Consider the following 23,887-nt stretch of genomic DNA (forward strand, 5'->3'; position numbering starts at 1 on the left):
TCTAGTGGGTGTTACAAGGTTGTTCCTTGGAACCCCCAACCACTAGAGGTGTTGTTACATCTTTGTCATTGATTTTTGTAAGTTACAAATTTAAGTAACAAAGAGCTAATTAATGAAGTGGGCCATATTGTTATTTTTTATTATTTAATTGTACTAACTCAATGATGTGATTTATTATTATTATTTGTTTATTCTTCTTATTTATGTTAACACATTTTTTTTAAAAAATAATATAATATAAAATGGACCTAAGTAACAAGGATTATAGTGGGTTATTTTTTTTGGATGTCTTCAATGCATAGGTGGCACTTCTAGTTTGTTACCACCACTATTGTTGCTCTTATGGAAGATGTGGTAGGGTTTATCTTCTCTAGGCTAATCCCAAGCTAGGTTTTTTTTGGCTTTTGTTTTTCCTTTTTTTCTTTTCCTGTTCCTATCAAAAAAATATATATATATATATAAATATATAAATTTATTAATCAATATTAATAGACGGGTCGGGCTCAGGGTCGGCTTGCCTTTAAGGCAACCAAGGCCACCGCCTAAGGGCCCAAAAAAAGTAGGGCCTCATATGTATCTTTAGTTTAATATATTAGGACCATCATGAAATTTACTTATTCTTCTATCCAAATCCAATATATATCTGTCAATCAAATCCATATTTTATATATACACATGTCTATCGAGTCTATATTCTATATATTTGTCTGTCAAATCCGTATTTTACCGTTTTTCAAAATCTTGCAACGTCTCTATTTTTTACCTTAAAATGACATAAAAAAAAAGCTATATATACTATTAAAGCACATGGTTTAACTTTATTATCTATTGAAAAAGAAACATTAAAGGACATTGAATTTAAAATTTTAATTAGTGATTTTGCATATCAAAAGGCTAGAATAATTTTTCGATAAATATTAAATTTTATATTACATGAATATATATTTTTTTCATCTTTTTTTAATTCTAAAGTATTTTTATGTCAAAAGAGAGGATATTGCATATATATATATATATATATATATATATATATATATAATATAATTTTACTTTTGTATAAAAGGCCTATATTTCATATCTCGTCTAGGGCCTCAAACAGTCCGGAGCCGGCCCCGGTCGGGCTGGATAGCTATGTGCTATTTTTATAAATCTCAAGTCCGTCCAAAAAACAGGCGGGCTTTAGAGCGTATGGACCAGACTGGGCCTAAAAATAAAATTTCATATCTTAGTCCGACACAGAGGATACGGGCCGGACGGATACCCAGACCCGTGAACATGTCTAGTTAAAATGATTGAATTAGTTTTTAGATGGTTTGGATGGATTGAGTTATTGTGGATTGGATGGGTTATTGATATATATAAATTAATTTATTTATTATGGGCAATAATATACAACAATGCAATTCTACTTTTTTTTTTTATATATTATATATGTTTTTTATGTGTTCTTTATTACATGTTTAGCTTAACATTTTTTATTGATTTCTTTTAATTGAAATCATTTATTTATTTGTTTGTTTGTTTTTTATACACTAAATTAAAACTAACTGATTTATGTTTATTTGGTATATGCATTTTATGCTTCAAACGGAATAATATAAATTTAAATTTATGAAATAGAATTGGTAAGTTTAAACTTTTATTTGAGTTTTAATTTGGATCCTTTTATGATATTTTTCATTGAATTATTGATATTCTTAAATTTACGAAACAGAATTAGTGAATTTAAAATATTGAAGTATATCAATTATATTATTGAAAGGATACTAGTGACAATATTGGTATAAATTAATAATGAAAATTTTATTTTTTTTAGAATGAGATTCCCTGTGGAAAGATAATGCATGTAGGAATGGGGGTAAAAACATTTCGAATCTTTTTTTTTTTTTAACTTCTCTGAAACTATATCCACCCTACTCCGTTACCATCCCTAATTTTTTAGTTTCTGATATTTAAACTTCATTCTATAGAAAATTGAACTACAAATCTTAAATTTGATCCTAACATTATTTAAATTTTGTATTATTTTGTGTTATTTCATTTTTTCTCATTTTTAAGTTTTTTTTTTTCTTCTCTCTTTTATTTCTTCTTTTTCTTTTCATTCTAGAATTTTCCATTTTATAGGTTTTCTTTTCTCATTTTCTTGATTTTTTTTGTTTTCCCTTGTTTTCAATTTTTCCGTTTTTTAATTTTTTACATTTTTTTGTTTTCTCAATTCTCCATTTTTACAATTTTCATTTTTTCGATTGAGAAAATAAAAACATATATCAAATCATGAATAAAAATATATTTTTTTAAATTCAATTGAAATAAATGAAAAATGAAACAAAAACATAGAGAATTAGATAGATGAATGAATTATATGAATTGCTAGTTATAATAAACTATAACCATAAACATTGTTTTTTTATAGATTGGATGAGTTGAAATTTGGTAGATTACACCCAATTTTGAACACCCTAAAAAGAAGACTTTAATTCTTTATTATTTCTTTCTCATTTGAATTAAACACATAAAAGAACAACTTATCTTGTAAAAGATTTTTTTTTTTAAACGAAATTTTGAAGATTAAAAGCCCCGGCTAACGTTTTCGGTAGAGATACAGATTTGAAGGCTTGTTAATCATATAAATTTCCTACCCAAGACAAGAAGGAAAGACTTGCAAATCAAAATTTATTTATTTAAATATTAAATATTTTGATGTTACATAATTATTTTTCCCTTAATTTTCTGTGTCAATACAATAAAATTAAGGTAGACCTTGTCACTTGCACATTTAACATCAATTGATCTTCTCTTTCCTTTCTCCTTGTCTCTTCTCTAGGAGCTTTTGCTGTTGGCTTTACCAAAAGAAGTGAAGTTCATCCTATGCAAGTAAAAGCAACATATAAATAAAACGCCATTTCCATATATACTCTAAGGGGGTGTTTGGTTTAAACTTCGGAATCGGAAACGGAATCTGACGGAATCTGAATCGGAATGACTATTTATTTATTATGTTTGGTTCAATCTGGAATCGGAATGAGATTCTCTTTGAAGCTGTTTGGTTCTTTAATGATCGAAATCGGAATGGATACAATATTTATTAAAAATAAATTTTGTAAATAATTATTATTATAACATCAATTAAAAATAAATATAAAAAATATTAAATCATCTATTAATGTAAAAAATTTAATATATTAAAATAAAATTAATGGTTTTTTCACTGATTATTCTTTTTAGTATTATTATAAATAAAAAATGGTATTATAAATTCAAAAGAAAATAAACATTGGTATATAATATTGATATAGTAATATATAAATATAATAATCATCATTTACTTACCAGGAAAAAAAAACCATTTGAAAAAACAAAAAAAAAATAAGCATAACTTTGAAAAATAACCATTCCAAAACGTGGGTGGGTTTTTCACAAAAAAAAAAAAAAAAAAAAAAGAAAAGAAACAGTCGTGGGTATGTAATTTTTTTTTAATTTATAATAAATCAACCAGGAATGGGAATGGAAATTTGATTAACATGGAGAGCGGAGGGAATCAATTTTTCCCATAGTTGGGGAATGAGATTATCATTCCCAAATTATATTTGATTAACCAAACAATAACAAAGGGAATAATTAACTCTCATTCCCATTCCATAGCTTAAATTTAGTGAACCAAACACCCCCTAAAGGATTTTGCATATAAAGTACCTGATAAGTGGCTTCTTCTGTGCCACAGGTGCATGAAATGAGAACCCGCTACATACCGGTGCAACAAGCTCGGCAGGCTTCACCAAAAATGAAAATAAAGAAAACAAGCATTAGTACACTCAGTAATTTAGACAAATTTTAGTAAAGCAAATATCACATTAAGTTATCAAATTTTGAAAAAATAAAATAAAATAAAAAGCTTCAGTAAAATACTATATTCATTTTGCTCAGGGAATTCAACCGTTCAAGCACCTAATAATCTTTTAACATACGAGTTATCAATTAGGGACAGGTCATTCATGCAGGCATTTGCATATGTTGAATCCATCTCAGAAGAGTGTAAATTCTACGCATGAAAAATTAACTCTTTCCAGCCAATTAATCATCTTGATTCCCAAATGTACACAAGATATACAAGGCTTAAATTAAGCAACCAACCAAAATCTAGCATACAAGTCTAGCAAAGCAATTGACATATAACACACAGTGCGAAAAAACCTCAAGTTCCTCCAGGAAGCTGCAGTTGGATGGACCAGCTCCATTCACAGATATTACTGGTGCACTGACTGTTGTATTTTCTGATGGAGATTCCAACAGATTGTTCTCTGTATTACCCCTTGATTCTTTGACCTGATGATCTCTGTATGCGAAGTCATCTTCTAGCTCTTCCAGTTCTTGTGGTAATGCTTGGTCGGTATCATAAGGACCAGACATCATTTTCTCAATCGCAATCTTCTCAGCTTCCTTAGATGGTGCGCCACTAGTATCTGATGGATTAAGCTCTTCGTTTTGAGCAAAAATCCCTCCTACATTTATTGGAGTTCTTAAGCCATCAATTGGACTATCTTCTGTTTTCTCTTCCATTGCTTCTCCTATCTGATTTGTACTCACACAAGGGCTTCCTTCAGAAACTTCAGCACTTACAGGGGCTGTTGCTGGGGACGTAGCAGTCTTAACAATATTTGCCACAACATCATCCACCCGTTTTCTTTTCTTTCCTTCATCCGATCCATCTGAAACTCCTTTAGATTCAGATGACTTTTCTGCTGAACTTCGTCTACTATCCCAAGTAGCTCTCGATGGACGAGAAGCACGAACACCACCAGGAAAAACATAGCTAGGTATGTTCCTCCTTTTCACATGGGCTACAGAGATCTCCATACCAGGTTTCCACATGGTATATATGTTGACAGAGTGCTTAAATTCCTCGACAGTCAACCTAATATCAAATTGTTCACCTTCATTTGCAGCAAGCCCTTGCTTACGCTGCAGACCCATAAAATAAGAACAATGTAGATATCTTGATTTATCTATAAATTCGCCTGGATGTGGATGACACTGAAGCTTGTCGAATGTGTGCCTCTCAATCTATGTTATAAGATAGACAACACAAATAAATTTCTCAGTATACAATATACCAAAAAGGAAAGCTGAAATGAGCATCCAATGCTTGAGGATGGGAGCAAGGGATCTTCACCTTCAAAGTAAGCTGACGTAGACGAGATTCTACCCAACCTTTCCACTTCCTTAAATCATCTTCATTTTCTGCAGCGATATCTATCTGCAGATAATGCTTGTATGCGTCAAAGAAGGAAAAAGGCTCAAATAGAGTATCCCAATCGGCCTTGCTGGCTTCCATTGCCTGCAACCCCAAAAAAACATCAAATTAATGGGAGAAAGATGACGATGATGATGACAGTAATGTGAAGAAATGTATGCAACAAAACTGAGTATAAAAAGAAAAGCAAAATGAACAAATCCATTTTCTGTCTTCCTTCACAGATTTTGAGAAAATAAAAACATTTCTCCACTCTCTTTACATCTGTACTTCGTAGCAACAAAAAGCAATTCAAGAACTCCAATCATACTTGATAGCAAAGACAACCAATCATTAACACAAGACATTGGTGGAAATTCAGAGATGATACAAAACCAATCACACTTAAATCTGTATATCAGAAAATTAGAAGGAACAAGTAAGCTATCGCATGAACAACATAATCATACCTCACATATCTCATTCCCCCTCTGGAACTCTTCTAACATTATGCGCAAAGTGCTTGAGGACACATTATAGCTAGAATTCATGGATGGGTAAGCAGGAGTAATGATAGGCATCAAGTGAAACCTATCCTTGGGATATCTTCTAGGATCCCAAACCTGAAGACCAAGGGATCCTTCTTCTATTGCACAAAGCATAACTGGATTTGGCCAACGCCATTGAGTATATACCCTGAAGAACCGAGACACTAACATATTGGGAAGCGCATTGGGATAAAGCTGGCATATGCGAGCAACAAGTAATGCCCAATTTATACCACCAAGAAACCCTGCAACCTGGAGATGAAAAGCAAGAAAAAAAAAATTGTTAGACAAGAAAAAGCAATGATAACTGCATCAGTATAATATTCAATACCAGAGAGAATCATACATTTGAATACACTCCACGCCGCTTTGCCCAAAATCTCATGCATCGTAATGTTGTCCGGAAATTCTGGAGTTCAAGAAAGAAATTGATCAGAGACAGAGAAGAAGGGGGGGGGGGGGGGGGGGGGGGGCAAGACAATCAGAAAAGCATAAAAGCACAAAAAAATTAAGCCCACAAAACCTGAATATTTGGGACCAAACTCAAAATCTGATCAGTAACTCTGCAGCCATTGAGACTGCGTACAGTCTGTTCATCTGCATTTTGTAGTATTGAATCTTGTGATATATCCAAGTCCTGTGACAAATCAGCTATAGTGTCAAGCTAAAACATACATGATTGTTGAAAAGACACGGGAAGTCGAGCATCTAGTGTCACACCACAAAGAACATGCGAAGACATGGTTAGTGTGCCCAATCAGCTTATAAGGGTTCAAGTGTCTGTAAACTTTTGGTACAAGAACAAGCTTAAATATAAATAACAATAGATTTGGTAAGAGCATGGATTAACTTCGGACATAGTAGATTATAAACTAAGAATAAGAATATGTGTGTGTGTGGGGGGGGGGGGGGGGTGTTTATAAGTTCTCATAGAGAAAATATGGATATTTATTGAGAACATAAATTTATACAGATTATGGAACATTAATTTGTTTAAGCTTAGAAAAAGAAATAGAGACAGATAAGTATTGGATACAGATAGTATACAGTTAGTGGCATCCAGATTTGGTACCAAAACTAATTCAATAATCGGCCTTGGGGTGGCTATGGCTAGCATACGCAATTTCTTGGGTGTCCTACCCACTGCAATCCCCAGTACAGACCAATAGCATTTACCAAGTAAAGCATGGAACATTCAATAATAAAGAAAAACAAAAACAGGCAGTTAGCACAAAATGCACAGAAATCATGAGTTAAAAGCATCCACTGTCACTAAAGTTTAACCTATGTCCCACTAAGGCCACTAAATTTCAATCTGGCAAGATGGCTCCGTATCTGACTGGTACCTCAGCACCAGGTAGGTGAATTTTTTACACGGCATTGGCACGTGTCTGACTGTCAAAATATATATTTTTTCATTTTTCTGGCATGAATCATCCCCGAATCATTTCGGGACTAAGGCTTTGTTGTTGTTGTTGTTGTTGTTGTTCTGGCATGAATCATGTCGACCATGTATCAAAAATTCACCTACCTGGCGCTGACACCTAGATATGGAGCCATTTTGTAAGGTCATCATTCCAGTGGGTTTTTTTTCAGGGAACCAGTCATAGTGACTTTATTGGTCAAAATATCAAAGTTAAGATATTTTATTGGTAGAAAATGAAATTTATTGATCACCATGGAACATTGACCAAACTTTACTGACCAGGGGTGCTTTTGACCATAGAAATGACAGATCCTATGCTAGACCAATGACTTACTTCAGGAATGACCCAAAGGGAAAGTTTTGCGTAAAGAAGATCTATAGAAACACCCTGAAACTTGAATCTCATCACTGGAACATGTGCATCAGGCACAGGATGCAACTCTGTCACTTCAGGCAGCTCCGAAAGTATTCTATGCAGCTCACCGAAAAAATCTTCCTGCAATCAACATTAGAGGCATTGTTAAATTTGTTGAGGATTAAACATAACTGATTAAAATTTGCTGCATCACAATGGGCAAGAGCTGATCGCACTTCTCGTGTTGCGTGCCTTGGTCCCACGCATAGAGTGTCTATATCTGCACCAGGGCCATGCACCTGAAAGAAAAAGAGACGATATATTAGAGACAGCCAAGAAGTATGTCCACCAGCAGAATAACTGAAAACATTCTGAATGTAAACCACAATAAAAACAGCATATTTTTTCCTTTTGAATTTTTGAATAAATAGAAAAGATTCAAAATGGCAGACAAGACACCACCATATTCTTCTTTACTTCTCTAGGTTACAATATAATCTGACTAAAATAATTATTTGGAATGATGACCTGATACGCATGAGACGAAGAAGATATAACAATTCAACAAACCCACATGACCATTTTCTATAAGTTGCATATGATATTAAGAAAGAAATGCCCATAAATTCACTCTAAATACGACGGTGAAAAAGACTGGTCAGCAAATTTATTCTACATATTGGTAAATTTTAAATGCCAAATCAGTTACATTCAACTCAAGCACATTAACAACAACATTACTTTAAAAATCCCTCTCAAACTTGATATATAACCTCTTTTCTCATGTAAACCAAAGAAAAAAAAGGCAGAGATGTAGTGCCCGCCAGATATTGTCCATGGGAAGAGATTAAAGTACCAACAAATCACTCTAAAAATTCATTACAAAACCTTATTAGCATAAGCATTCAACAAAGCAAAAAAAATAAGAATTTAAAGCAAAAGAAAGCTAAAGAAAAATAAAAAGATAAACATAAACTGACATAGCTCAACTGCTTTTTTTTTGTTTTTGAGAAAGAATTATTTTCAACATACTTATCTTGTTTCCTGTAATTTTAAATTACTAATTCTTATTCTGTAAGTTCTTAATAGTGCAAATTGCACCAAGTTCCCATAGAGTATAGCAAAAACCTTCAACACGGATTTGAAAGCAACTGTGCTGATTAAAGAGTTCTTTCCCCTTTCCTTCTCCCTCCCAAACCTCATTATTATCTTCTTTGATTGATTGTAAACAACACAGTTGCTAGTTTCTAAAACAATAACATGCTTCTTTCATATATTATGCACAACCAATGCCCGCAAACTAGAAAGTCCGGTCAGCCAGAACCTCTCCATTACTTCTAAGTCAAACTTTGGAAGAAGAAAATCTATAGTAGTTCAGATGCCTCTAAGTAAAGACAGGAAAATCATTCATTTTTTAAGTTAGCAGAAACCCTCTACAGTTATATAAATTCACATGTCAAAGCCCAATGAACCACATCAAGGTACTAGCTGTCAGAGAATGGACATTACTCAACCAACCCCCAGATAAGACATCAGTATTTAACATATTTGCATCAAAATCATATTTCATCAAGAGGGATCTTCAATTATGACATTTGCAAGAATCTCAACCATGCCACACAACTATAACCTTATCATGCACTAGAGAATAAAAACAAAAGAATCACTAAATAACTGGTCAATCAGAAAACAAAATGAGCAGAATTATACAAACAAAACATCTAAGCATCACAGTAAGGGATAAAATCAGCTAGCTCAGAGTAGAGCATTGAAATCATTCCTCCTGTCCCCAAAACAATTTTCCATGATAAAAGATAAGATTAGTAGCATACCCCAAGTCGATAAGAACCAAAGGTGAAAATCTTAGCATTTGCTTCTTGCACTAGTTGCTCATTCAACCCTTTTGCACGGCTAATCACTTTCACCCAATTCTTCACAATCTGTTTCATTTTATTTCATCAGCATAAAACATACTTCTTTACAGGAAAAGATAAAAAAAAGTTCTATTAAGCTCCTGTTAAAAACAGAAACGTTAATGGGGAAAATAACAAAACATGCTCTCTGAAAATTGAGCAGAAATGAAACAAATGTCAACCTGGTCTAGTCTCCCAAGAACTTCCTCTCTACTCACAGCTTCCTCGCTACTTTCGTACAGTCCCACATCTTGCAAACACTAAACATGTTCAAATATACTGAAATTCAGCATTTATAGAAACCTAATTTAACAGTTGCAGAATAAAAAAATGCAAAAAACCACAAAAAAGAAAACCTTTTCAAGTTCCCGACTCTTCGTCACGTCATACTCTGTTGGCCCACCCAGCGATATAGGTTCTGTAATTCCTAATCGCTGCTGCTGATGTCCATTATTTCTAATGCTTAAACCTGGGGTCCCCATTAGTAATTTGTCACAAAATTTTATTATTTTTTGGTTTTTAATGCTTTTTTCCTCTCCTTTTTTTTCTTTAATATATGGGGATGTCACGCACAAAATTTTATTGATGATACCGTTCAACAAAAATTAAGGAAAAAAAAAGAACAATAAAAATAAAATAATAAGAACCAAGAAATAATCGTTGATTGTACAGTATTAGACGAAGAGAACTACAATAAAATGGTGAACAACAAGGCAACCCCAAAACTTATGAAAATGAAAATCCAAAATCAGGAACAAGTAACATCTAATTAATGGACTGAGGAAATCCCCTTGTAAACGCAGATGCTCCAGTGAGTGGCAGCTCCCAGATCCAGTAACGAAGTATGACAAATGATCAGTTACTGCAATGTTTTAAGAAGCCTAAACAAACCAGCTGCTTTCCTAATGCAGGATACTCAATGCAGAAGGCTTGGACTTCAATGGAGAGATCCTTAACTGCAAAGACAATATAGTTTGTTACTTGCCAAAATCCATGGACTGAGCTAGCCAAAAAAAAGTTTGGAAAGAGGAGACAGACATGTAACAGTAGTGATAAAAAAAAATCCAAAGGAAGTGGGCATGAACAATCTTTTGTAGAACATGAATATGCCAATAGACAAAAGCCTAACGTTCAAGAATTGCTTCGTAATGCAGATTGCACACAGATCAATCAAATCAACAAAATAGTTGTTAAAAAAGAATTTTCGGTCTATCCTGCAGTGCCAACACATTAGTGAATATAAGATGCAAATATGACCAAATTGGCAAGATTAAAAAAGCATTCAGCTACAACCTAAACTGTGATATTATAGTGTACAAAGAAACTTTCAATTGAAGTGTAGTAAGAAACAAGAAATCATCAATGATTCAAAGTGCAATACTACTGCAGATTTTCCAACAGGCTTCAACATTAGAAATTCACAACAGAATGCTAAACTTGCTCTTCTTTATATTCTCTTCAAAATAATAAATGGCGGAATTCCAATAATTCAGCAACTAATCATGAGGCCTTTTCCGCATGCAACTTCCTGAAATTCACCCATAGAAGCTTTTACATAGAAATTCCACGTTATAGAAAAAGCTTAGTTACTATTTTACTTCAATGAACATGGAAGCAAAGTATGCAGCGAAGCAGAATTTTATCCCATCAAACATCAGTAGTTCTTTCCGTAAACAGAAAAATAAGCATGATAAGCCAATATTCCCAATCGCAGAAAACCCCAATTTAGAATTGAAACAAAACTGATTAACTAACCCCAGAGGAATAGAAACTCAATACGCACACACATAAACACAACAAGAAGAAGAAAAACATATATAATTGTTAATGAGACCTAGGGAATCAGCGAACCTGCCGTAGGGAGAGAAGCGAAAAGTTTTTCCGGCGATGAAAAAGGCGATCGACGAAGATTGATGAAGAGTTGAGGAAACACTGAGACAGAAAGGCGAACAGCGTAGACGAATAGCAAGAGCGACGATGGAGATGGATATCCTGACGGATAAAGATGGAGCACAAAAACCGGCGATGAAGATCGTGCAGTTGATGAGAGAGAAGAGGGGCCGAGGAAAACTGGATTTAGTGGATATAATAATGGGGTTGGAGGGTTATTTATACGGTTTCGAGCAAAGTTACTTAGGTTTTAATTTAAAACTTATTCGGGTTGAGTCACCGTAGTGGGACTTAGCTTAGCCCGTAGAAATAGGGATAAGTTAACTGATAAGTGTACGAGGAACGTGTTTACAATCTAAAATGTTAACATTCCTACTCAGATGGAGTATTTACTTTCCTTTTCTTACTCGTTTATTTCATCTTAATTAACTAGTCTTTCACTCCGTGCACGGCTGTATAAAAATTAGGGTAATTAATTTATTAGTCCTTATATTTTTATAAAATACACTGTTTACTTTCTGTATTTTCAAAAACACATGGTAAGGTCCTAACTTTTTTCTCGATGAACTGTTTAGTACCTAACGTTTTTCTCGGTGAACTGTTTAGTCCCTAACATGAGTTGAGAATATGGAGAAAATTAAACTCACCATTGAAAGTAAGAGGACTTCCACCTTCAATTCGAATAGGAAGAGTAAGCGAGAGAGATTTGAGTCGATTTCTACATTCAATTCAAACATGAAGAGTGAGCATGAGTGATTCAATTATGGGTTAGGGATTCAATCATTTCTCCACTTTTTTTGTGAGCGCGAGTTGTAAGAGAAAGATATAGAGGTGTAAATTGCTTTTGACTGATAAATAGTAAAGGGTAATTTAGTCATTTCTGAATTCATAAACGGTAAAAAAACCTAACAAACAGACGGAATGACTAAACAGTTCATCGAGAAAAAGGTTAGGGACCTTACCGTGTGTTTTTGAAAATACAGGGACTAAACAGTGTGTTTTATCAAAATATAGGGACTAATTAATTAATTACCCTAAAAATTATATAATAATTTGTGTTTTAATATTAGAAAAAAGTATAAAAATAAATCTTATGAGTTATACTGTTTTCAAACAACATACATGTGGTTTAAAATTTTATAAAATAACATCATGTATTTCATTCCGTTAGCAAACACATACCAAATTGACTAATGGTGTTCAAAATCAAAGGGAAAAGAGTTAATTTGATCCTTATATTTATTTATTTTATAAATTAACCCCCTTGTTATCTAATTATCACAAATAAATCTCAAAATAAAAAAACAAAAATCAATTACATCATCTTTTTTTATCTCTTTTTTATTTTTTACTTTTTTTCTTTCTTTCACCTCTTTTTCTACTCTTTATTAATTTATCTCTCCAAAAAATAACTTAAACCTATTTTGATACTTCAGCGTAACTTAATATGATTAAGAAAAGAACTCATATTCAAAATAGGTACCTTATTCCATAAATTAATATGGTTAACAACCAATATTTGTGATATTAATAAATTTAATATTTGTATACATATACTACGACCGCATGTTCTTCTAGAAAGCAAAAATAAAATGTTATTTTACGACTTAGGTGTCGTTTGATAAAACTGAAAATTAAGTACTGAATTTTAAGTGTTGAATATTATAAGTGCTGAAATTATTAAATGATATAAGTGTTTGATAAATATTAAAAATAAGTGCTGAATATTAAAATATTAGTTGATAATGTTTAACTTAAAATTTTAAGTTAAATATTTTGACTTAACAAAATAAGTGATGTGTAGCTTAATTAAATAATTTAAGTGGTTAATAAAAAAAATCATTATCAAACACACTTAACCTAAATAAGTGTTTAATCTATTAATTTAAATGATTTTTATTGTTATCAAACAGGACCTTACTTTTCTTTTTGGGTATATTCTTTCTTGCTCCTCTAGAATCCAGCCATGGCCCTTTTTTAAGCTACATACTTATTTTCATCATCATACATTTCATATTCATATTTATAATTTGTCACTTCATATCCACTACAACAATATATCCAAATCTTCAATTCTCTTCCTTCCTACCTCCCCAATCCTTCCTTCCCTTTCCATGGATTTACAACAATGGAAGTTACTAAGTACAGTTCTAGAACAAGAAAGAAGAAGAAACACTTTCTCTTGTGATATTGCCTTAAATAAGAGTACTAATTCAGATGGTTCATTCCATGAAGATCAAAGTTCCTCTTTTGATGATCAAGACATATTCAAATTCGTTAGCTCTGATTTCATTACTTATCCCAAAGATAACATCATCTTTTGCGGTAAAATGATTCCATACAAAGGAGAAGAAAAATAGCACAATTTAATCAATTTCGCCGCTAAACCAAAAAAGAGTTTTATATTTCCCTGGAAATATTCCTACTCATTCTCATCGTTAAAGATGGAGGCAGAAATGACTTACATAAATTGTAAGACATTTCCAGAAGCAGTAGCGGAGGAGGAGGAGGAGGAATTTCCGGCGAAAAAGGGAGGGAGGCGGAGGAGGTCAAGATGGTCCTTGTTTGCATTTGGGATGGGAAGATACAGAGGGGATCAGATGGAGCTCAAGGATATTAAGACGAGGCAGAGTAAGATGATTAGCGACGGAGCTTGAAAGGTTATGATGAAATGGAAGAGAGTGAGAATGAGATGAGAGAGAAATTAAAGAGAGATATTAATAAAGAGGAGAGAGAAAGGAAAAAATAAAAAATTAAAGAGAGATAGAGAAGATAGTGTAATTGATTTTTATTTTTTATTTTGGGGGTTTGTTTGTTATAATTAGATAATAAAAGGAGTTAATTTATAAATAAATAAATATAAGGACCAAATTAACTCTTTTTCCTTTGACTTTTAATACCGTTAGTCAATTTGGTATGTGTTTGCTAACGGAATAAAGTACATGGTAACATTTTGCAAACTTTTAAACCACATGAGTGTTGTTTGAAAACAGATATAACCACAAGGTTTATTTTTATACTTTTCCCTTAATATTATCATGTAAATAAAAGTATTATTAAGTATAACATATTTTCAATATTAAACTACATAACTTTTTCAGTCTCTACTTGATGACAAAATTGAGTATTGAAAGAAAAATGTTTATGTTGTTGGATTTATGTGTATTGTGATAATTCTATAATTAATTAAAGGATAAATTTAAAAAAAAAAAATCCTGGTTTCATTTTTTTTTTTTTGCTGAAAAATGATTATGGTTTTTTCTTTTCAAATACAGGACTATAGTTTATTCTATTACACTATTTACGGATTTGATGAAGATGTCGTTTATTTGCTGCCGTGGCTAAAGGGCAAATATGGGTTTTTAAAAAAATTGGGGTAAATTAAAAAAAAACCCTATGGTTTCACTTTTTTGCGGAAAAAAGACTGTAGTTTTTTTCTTTTCAAATACATGACTGTAGGTTATTCCGTTACACTATTTATGGATTTGATGAAGATGTCGTTTATTTGCTGGCGTAGCTGAAGGGCAAATATGGGTTTTTCAAAAAATTGACTATAAAAGGCCTTGAACAACCATGTGAGATTTGCACTCATGTGAGATTTTATAGTCAATATTGTAGCCTCAAAATAGTTATAAAAAAATTCACTAGTCAATAGAGTATACCTATGACTAGGGAGGTCATGGGTTCGAATCACATTCGGGTGGAGTGGAGATTTTTCTTTCTTCTTAATGTAAGCGCATTGTGCGCAAATTTTTAAAAAAAAAATATTGTAGACCCAAAATAGTTATAAAAAATCCATTGGTCAATTTTTATAAAAACTCATATTTGCCCTTCAGCCACGTCAGCAAATAAACGGCATCTTCACCAAATCCGTAAATAATGTAACGGAATAAACCACAGTCTTGTATTTGAAAAGGAAAAAACCACAACCATTTTTCTGCAAAAAAAAATGAAACCATAGGGTTTTTTTTTTTAATTTACCCCAATTTTTAAAAAAACTCATATTTGCCCTTCAGCCACGTCAGCAAATAAACGGCATCTTCACCAAATCCGTAAATAGTGTAACGGAATAAACCACAGTCCTGTATTTGAAAAGGAAAAACCAGAGTCCTTTTTCTGCACAAAACAAAAAAGTGAAACCACATAGATTTTTTTTTTAATTTACCCTTAATTAAATAGGTATGTAATAAATATTGTGTTTTTGGTGCTCTTGGCCTACAGATTTTAATTATTGATTAAGATCATTTTTTTGTCCTATGATTTAGGTTAAGCCTCATATACCAATTTTGTCTATTATTATTTTGAGGAAAAAATCTTAGTTGTATTTATCAGAATTAAGGGTAAAATAATCTTTAGATTTAACAATCAGGTTACTTTAGTCCAAATCCAATTATAAGTATTAACTCAAGTTGTTGGTAATATTTGAGAAATTAGTTTAAATATGATGAGTTTTGATACCTATAAATTTATAAAATTTGAATTGATTTATTAAATGTTATTATAAGACTTGGTTGATACCTAAATTTCATTTTAGATTAAACTTAGTCATATTTATAAATTTTATGAGTAATTTTAACTCTTAAATCCATTTATTATACATCCGATTAATTTTGTTATTGTTTATATGCATGTATAACCTACATTTAGGTTTTGATATGGGAATTTCAAATGTTCTAACATTTAAAATACAAAATCTCAGTCTTATAACTTAATTTGCTCTTACATGGCTATTATGATTTAGTAATGTCTAAGTAGAAATATATTGACAAATAAGATCCATTTTTTACCTTTGCTAGTTCAAATAAAAAAAAATATAATAATTACAATTTAAACTGCTCTCCCAATAATTGATCTGAACTCTTGAATCCCCTAAAAATAATGCTTGAAAATGTCGCCCAGTCTTTGTTTGCTTCTAGTTTCTCCAAAATTTTAAGGCACCATCTTATGTTGCTTCTTTTGTTCAAGTCTACTTTGGTCTTTATTCTTTTCATGAGCTTCACTTTGATCATCTCATACATTGTGATGATTCCCTTGTCTCTTGCATAAAGAATGTATTTGTTGAAGCATTCACAAAGGTTATTTAATAGCATATCACATTGAGCGCTATAACATTATACACAACATACCTATTATAAAATTTATAGAAGTCGCATATGTAATTTATAGACATTTATACATAGGAATTATCTATCAAAGAAACACACTTTATCCCAATGTTCACTTGGTCTCTTTCTTAACCATTTTCTAACTTTAGGTGATTTCTCCTCTATCTTTTTCAGTCATTCCTCGTGTTTGACCATGTATAGAGCCTTGATTGAATTATAGAGAAGATCTTTCAACTCTTTCTTTTTAAATTTATTTATGAATTTAGCAACAATTACTACTAAATGATACCAAAATAGCAATTCTCAAATATATACATCACCAACTGCATAGTCATGTTTTTTTCATTGTCCCATTATAATGTAAAATGATAGCAAAATAGCCAAATTGAGGATCTATAAGACATGTAAAAAAATAACTAAATTATTAAACTACATCAAAAAATTGATACAAGGACAATTAACTAATTAACAAATCATATCATAAAAGATAATTAACTAACTAACTACACTAGCAATTAACTAATTAACAAATCACCAAAGGAGCATAGTTCAGTTGGTACACCTCTGAAATTAGAGGTGAGAGGATGTTGGTTCGAACTCATCCTCTTACAAAAAAAAATCATCAAAAAAATTTAACTAATTAACAATCATAACTAGTAATCATAATTATTAAGCTACACAATTCATTGTAACAAACATAAGAGATAGAGATGGAGGAAAGCATGTGGAAGAAAAACTTACGAGTAAGTGTAGGTCTTGTCGAGTTCATCAAATCCCAATGAGATTTGGATTTCTAGTGGGAGACAACGAAGAGGTTCCCGTATTAGACGAAGAACATATGACTTAAGAGGAGGCTCTTCTAAACCCACACTCCAAATCACGGCTTGAGGCCATGAATTCTGAAATGGACCATATGTACACCAACCAAGTGTGGACTTTGGTTAATCCATCAAAAGGGACAAAACCTATAGGGTGCAGGTGGGCCTTCAAGAAGAAGACCAATATGGATGGAAAAGTTAATACCTACAAGACTAGGTAGGTAGCGAAAGGTCATTGTCAAAAGCAAGGTGTTGACTATGATGAAACATTCTCTCTAGTAGCCATGTTTAAATCCATCAAAATTTTGCTTGCTATTGCCGCTCATTTTGAATTATGAGAGGTTTTACATTAAAGATGCAAATAAAATTTGCAAACTTCAAAGGTCCATATACGGACTTAAGCAAGCATTTAGGAGTTGGAATAAATGTTTTGATGAAACCATAAAAGAATTTGGTTTTATGCAAAACGATGAAGAGGCTTGTGTGTACAAGAAAACTAGTGGGAGCTCGGGTCGTTTTCTTAGTGTTATATGTCGATGATATTCTTCTAATAGGAAATGACATAGCTATGTTGCAATTGGTGAAAATTTGGTTATCTATTAAGTTCTCTATGAAGGACTCAAGAGAAGCAGCTTATATCTTAGGGATTAAGATCTATAGAGATAGATCGAGAAGACTACTTGGTCTCTCCCAGTCCACATACATTGATAAAGTGCTAAAGCAGTGTTATGGAATCAAGTTAAGTAATCTTCAGTGGCCCAAAACCGAGGATGAAAATAATTGCATTGTTGTTATTTCATACTCCAGTGCGATTGGTTCGATTATGTATGTCATGCTTTGCACCAGGCCTGATGTAGCTTTTGGACTCAGCATGAAAAGTCGCTATCAGGAAAATCCAAGTGATGGTCACTAGACTGCTATCAAGAATATTCTTAAGTACTTGAGAAGGACTAAAGACATGTTCCTTGTGTATGGAGGAGATGATATGAAAATAAAAGGATTTTCAGATCTAGCCATCTACGAGAATGATTTCAAACCCCAAACATGATACATGTTTATTCTAAATAGGGGCGCGGTTAGTTGGAAGAGTTCCAAGCAAGGAAACGTAGCTTTCTCTACAACCGAGTCAGAGTATATTGCACCTGCTGAAGCGACAAAGGAAGTTGTTTAGATTAAGAAGTTCGTGACAGAACTAGGAGTGGTACCTAACATTGTTAATCTCATTACTATATACTATGACAACAATGGAGCCATTGCACAAGCAAAGGAACCACGATCTCATAATGTATCCAAGCACTATCTTAAACGGTACCATTTCATTCGATAGATAATAACTAAATGAGATATGAGAAATGAAAGAATGTCCACCGAGGACAACATCACAGATCCTTTTACGAAGACCTTACCCTAGAAGGTTTATGTTCGTCATGCAAATGCTTATGGAATTGTTTTTAGAAACAATTAGATTTAGTCCAAGTGGGAGAATGTTGGTTTAATGTCCTATAGACAATTATTTTAGAATATAAGTTACTTGATTTATTTGATATAGTAAGTTTAACTATATAATTTATAAAGGCATTTACTTTTTATCAAAACTAAACAAGTTAAATAAAAGTAATGCCTAGTTTATATAAAAGTAATTATAAAGTGCTCATCCAAGATGAAGTGAAATCATACTTTATGATTCTAATTGATTCTAATTAATTGATAAACTTAAATAAATCCAAGTCAAGTATTATGTTCTGGGATTAACATAATACCATATAGACTTGCATGTAACAATGTCTTCTGTTCCTGAATAGAAAGTTGATCTCATAAACTTTAGATATATAGACAGTTACATAGATCCAATGAAAAATTTCATTAAGATTGAAACCCGACTTGAGATAACATGATGGATGGATCTATCTAGTGTCGCATGTCTTATCTCAAATGTATTAGTAGGTATAACTAATCCTCAAACTCAAACACTCATTAATTAGTGATTTTGGAGTATATGGTGTGATGCTTTGACTCTGTTATCCAACACGACAGATACGTGGGGTGTGCCTTGGGCAGAGATTGGGTATCACATGAAGTAATTACATAATATTTAATGATAAATTGAGCATTCGTCGCTCCTGATAGATGGGAGATATATGTTGGTCCCGTGTGATTAGTTCCAAGGGGGGGTTAGGAACTAATATAACTTTTTCGCTAATTAATCTTACTGACTTAATAATTTTGGTGAGTTTATTGACTCAGCCTTTGGTCAGCTTGGTCGAACTTAATGTAAGACAGCTTTAGTCAGATGCTGACTAAGACTGTTTTACTTGTGAGTTGGGAATTGACACTTGTGTGGTCAGCTTCCAACTCAGCACTCCAATTTACTCAGTGTCAGCTTCTAACAGTTTATATGCTGAGTAAATATTACAACCAACATAAGCACATATATATATATATATATTTGAGAGAGTTAGAAATTACTCAGTATCACTTATCCTGGTTCGGCCTCTCCGCCTACGTCCAGTCCCTAAAATCCTCCGGGCTTTCAGAATCCAATACTGAACTCTTTAAGGGTAGAGCACAAACCGATTACAGGCAGTTGAATATGCAAGAGTACCTTCCTCTATTCGTCTACTCAACTCCTACTAAGTGCCACAACCCAGCACTTAGATTTCTCTACCACTAAGTACTAAATACCAAGTACTCAGCACACACACTCTCAATATTACAATTGATCACACACTTATTCCTTTTAAGATAAAGAACACTTTAGATGATTACAAATAATCAATCTAGCATTTACACAAAGAATAGAAGATTTGGTGTAAGCTTTCTCTTTTGTTTTGAGTGCTTTGAATTTGTATCTTTCTCACTTGTAATTTTCTGTAAATCGGCAATGTTCCAAATGATATCCTTGTCCCTTTTATAGTTGAAATGTGAGGAACAAATCATTTGAATTTGATTTGTCCGTTGAGTCCAAAACGGCTCTTTTGGGGGGACAACTTCTGGTCAGCTTCAGATGTGCAGGCCAATCCTGTCTTTTGAATTCTTCAGACGTCAGATTTGTCTTCTTCCTACAGACTTTGTCTTTTTGCGGCAGTTTGTCTGTAGCATAGAACAGTTGACCTATGCATCTTGGAATTTGGCTTTTGCGTAATTCAAAGCTACTATTATTGGTGCAGACAGTTGTCGAATTTGTCTTTTAGCTAACGGATCATTCATGTTGTCCTGAAGATTACTCAGCTTCACTTCAATAATCACTGTCTTCAATTTTCACCAAGTTTCATACTGAGCTCTTTTTCTACTCAGCTTTCATGGTCAGCTTCGTTCTGTAGAATCCATTCCTTTGAGCAGATTTCTTCTGTGCTAAGCTTCGCTTTTACTCAGCTTCTTTAATTAGCTTTATTCTGAAGCTGTTATTCTGAAGACAACTTATCTTCTCTTATGCTGAGTTACTCTTGACTCAGCTTGTGTTGTGTTCTCATGCTGACGTTGTTGGTCCCTTATAACGTTACAAGTATAGTTCCAAGGGGGGGTTAGGAACTATTTAAAAATTTTAAGCTAGGGCAGACTTCTTTTTTGTGAGAAAAAGGTTTGGACAGCGGTGCTGAGTGAATAGCAAGATACTGGCTTAGTCAACTAGTGACTAGGTCAGTTTCTTTACTTGAGTCAGGAGATAGCACTTAGAGTCTATTCCTGAGCTCAGATATTCAATGCACACAACTCAGCTTGACCTCTTTACTTGGTCAGTTTTTGTTTAAGCAAGCAATAAATATATAAAGGAGTTAAAGGTTAGAAATATGTTACTCAGCAGATTTATCCAGGTTCGGCCTCCAAGCCTACGTCCTGTCCCCGGAACACGTTCCGAGATTTTGAATTCTCTACTGAGCTCTTTAACGGTAGAGCATCAAACCTTTTACAATCTTAGCAACTGAGTATAATAAGAGTACCTTCCTCTATACCTCTACTCAATCCTAATCTCTCGCTGAGTACTATAACCGAGTACTCAGCTTCTCCTTTCTAATTCTAGAAATGATAAGTGTTTGTCCTAAACAACGATTGCTAAGACACCTTAGATGATTGAATAATCACTCTAGACTTTTACACAAAAGATATGAAATTTAGTGTAAGATTGCTTTGCTTTTTCTTGCAGAACTTTGCGTAGAAATTTGGTCAGCGTAATGGCTTGATCAAGTTCTGTGTTGAATGAAGCAACTGAAGGGCTCTATTTATAGAGACGTCTGAGGTGTCGGTCATTTCGAATTTCGAAATAACTGTTGGAGGGAAACGGCTTCCTGTCGTTGTCATCCTGTCTTGCTCAGAGCTCTCGGCCAATCAGATTTGAGTATCTTCTGTCCTTGGTCAGCTTTTGGTCAGCTCGGTAGAATGTCTCCCCATTTATGGTAAGGTCAACTAGACAGCATTCTGTGTCTTCTGAACTTTACCCAAAGTGGAAACACTTTGTCTGGAAGTTGTTCTTGCTCAGCTGCTGTCTTGTACTCTTTGTCGAATCAACTCAGCAGCTTCGTCCCGAAGTTGTTCCACGAAGGTCTTCTAGATCCTTCTTCCGCTGAGCTGCGTTTTGTACATAACGACAGCGTTTTGACATACGCGGGCCAAGTTGCCTTAAACTGTTTGACTTGGGCTTTTGACTTCCGTATTGGGCTTTGGGCCTTCTAATCTTTGTGTCTTATAAACAATTTAACTCAACATTGAACAAACACATTAGTAGAATAAATCAAAGCATTTAAACTTAGTGTGTTTAGAATATTTTTAATTACACTTAAACAATTTTGTCAAATCAAAATTATGTGGAAAGGTGTTTCAACAAACTCCCCCATTTTGATGTTGGCAAAACTATTCAGCGAAGAACTCAGTATTGAGCTCCCCCATGATAGTTGACCTAATATAACATAGCAAACTCCCCCGTCAGGGTTGAGCCACTGACTTAGTTTTACTCTAAACATTTAAAAGTTTAATCGAGTAAGTCTGAGGTCAGTTTTCAGATATAGGCCAGCTCATGAAACATATTCTATTTTACTTAGTGTTTAAGCGGAAGTTTTAACATTCAGAGGGCGCTGAGTAATTTGTTGTTCAATGAGTCTTATAAGACAATGTTTTATAAACATACAAGTCAATGTCAAACATGTTATCAGCATTGGGTACGATCAATAAGTTTTATAAGCACTAAACATAGTTGATGTACTTGAAGATACATACTAACTTAATACTCAGCATCGTATATAATAACTCATAACTCAGGTTTGGAGAAAAAGATGCAAGTATTGATATTAATAGAAGTAGTCAGCGTATACAACAAAAGATAAACATAGACATAGAGACCACAAACTTAGCATAACTGAGCTAGCCTAATTTCTATTTCTTTTTCTTTTGTTTGGACTGACTATGCTCATGCTGTGTTCTAGCTTGTTCTTTCTCCCCCGTTTTGTCAGCATCGGGAGGAGGAATCCTAAAGGCGTCGGTTAAGACGGCTCTGGTCAGTTCTGTGGACAGCTCCTTAAGTCTATCGGCGCTTTCATTGACGCCGTTAAAGATAGCAACTCCATCATCGGAGACCTCGGTGGGTATATTGAGTTCAGCAGCGCTGATCATGCTTACTATGAAAGCTTGAGATTTACCTATCCAGGTAAGTGCATCGGACAGACCAGCAACGACTTGATGAAAAGTCTTCAGTAAGGAAGTGTCGTAGTATTGACGCTGAATGTTACTGTGACGTACATGGTTGAAAGTTTGTCTGGTGACAGATAATATCTCATTTTGCTTCATGGCGTCAGTGTCCATCTCTTGTTTGTTCAAGTTCAACAATCGAACAGCCTCTCCAATTTGCTCCACTGAGCATTGAGAATATGAGACCATTTGCTCGTTGGTCTTGATTTGCTCGGTGTGAAGCTGAGCAAAGAGCATTTTGACTTCATCAGAAGTTGCATATCGCGTGTTCGTAGCTGACAAGGTCTGAACTTGACCTTGAAGAGTGTTGAGGTGTTGAACAATTGTCAGCTGGAGCTCAGCCAGCTTTGTGATGGAATCCTACTTAGGTTGCTGTGCTTGAATGGAAACTATGACATTCAGTAAATCCTTGAATCCCTTAACTTCATTGAGAAGCTGAGTTACGTGGGAGAGCTGAGTTGTCTCAATAGTAGAAGACCCAGCAGCAGGTGGAGTGGTTTGATGAAGGTCTTTAATTAATGTTTGCACCGAGTCGATGATTCTTTTACCAGACTCGGTGGCATGCAAGTACCTGAGAGAGCCTTCATTAACTTGCCTAGTTTTCTCAGTTTGACCGGTTGGAAGAGGAGTCAGAGGAATAATATGGTCAGTGACTGGAAGTGTGTTTTCAATCTGCACTTGAGTCTCGGGTAGAGCTGATTGATCGGCAGATGTGTTGATTGGAGAAGAAGTAATTCGAATGCTGTCTGTGCTGACTGGAGCAGGAATGTCTTGAGTCAGTACAATGCTTGTAGTAACAGCATTAACGGGAATTTGCTCCATTTGGCTTGTGGAATTAGCTGAAGCATTCAAGTCGGCGTGTTCCTTTGGTGAAGAAACAGAGGCTTGCTTTTCAAGAGAAGCCGATGGAGTAGAAGATGGTTGTTTTC

The 23,887-nt window shown here is 33.7% G+C and overlaps 1 protein-coding gene across 2 annotated transcripts; it reads right to left on the minus strand.

Annotated features, from left to right (window-relative positions):
- Window positions 1-2,652: 2,652 nt before the first annotated feature.
- LOC136217996 (nuclear poly(A) polymerase 1) lies at window positions 2,653-11,588 on the minus strand. 2 transcript variants are annotated; one of them, XM_066004714.1, is made up of 13 exons: window positions 11,328-11,588; window positions 9,829-10,428; window positions 9,655-9,732; window positions 9,392-9,499; window positions 7,796-7,858; window positions 7,539-7,700; window positions 6,302-6,415; window positions 6,125-6,187; window positions 5,701-6,030; window positions 5,171-5,335; window positions 4,192-5,061; window positions 3,694-3,770; window positions 2,653-2,866 (listed from the first exon to the last, which is right to left on the minus strand). In XM_066004714.1, exons 2-13 carry the CDS (start codon window positions 9,952-9,954, stop codon window positions 2,821-2,823), a joined length of 2,202 nt encoding a protein of 733 aa, XP_065860786.1. In that variant the 5' UTR covers window positions 9,955-10,428; window positions 11,328-11,588; the 3' UTR covers window positions 2,653-2,820. The 2 variants fall into 2 exon arrangements, with proteins under 2 accessions (XP_065860786.1, XP_065860785.1); XM_066004713.1 differs by having other exon boundaries at window positions 11,324-11,588.
- Window positions 11,589-23,887: the final 12,299 nt, after the last annotated feature.

This window comes from Euphorbia lathyris, chromosome 2 (assembly GCF_963576675.1).
Source record: "Euphorbia lathyris chromosome 2, ddEupLath1.1, whole genome shotgun sequence".
Taxonomy (NCBI): Eukaryota; Viridiplantae; Streptophyta; class Magnoliopsida; order Malpighiales; family Euphorbiaceae; genus Euphorbia; species Euphorbia lathyris.

Excerpts from the sequence above, each read along its gene's own strand:
- LOC136217996 (XM_066004714.1), bottom strand. The coding sequence starts at position 9,954 with ATGGGGACCCCAGGTTTAAGCATTAGAAATAATGGACATCAGCAGCAG. Across the intron at positions 5,062-5,170 it reads TACGTCAGCTTACTTTGAAG|ATTGAGAGGCACACATTCGA; the intron begins GTGAAGATCCCT and ends CTTATAACATAG. Across the intron at positions 3,771-4,191 it reads GCTTCCTGGAGGAACTTGAG|CCTGCCGAGCTTGTTGCACC; the intron begins GTTTTTTCGCAC and ends TTTTTGGTGAAG.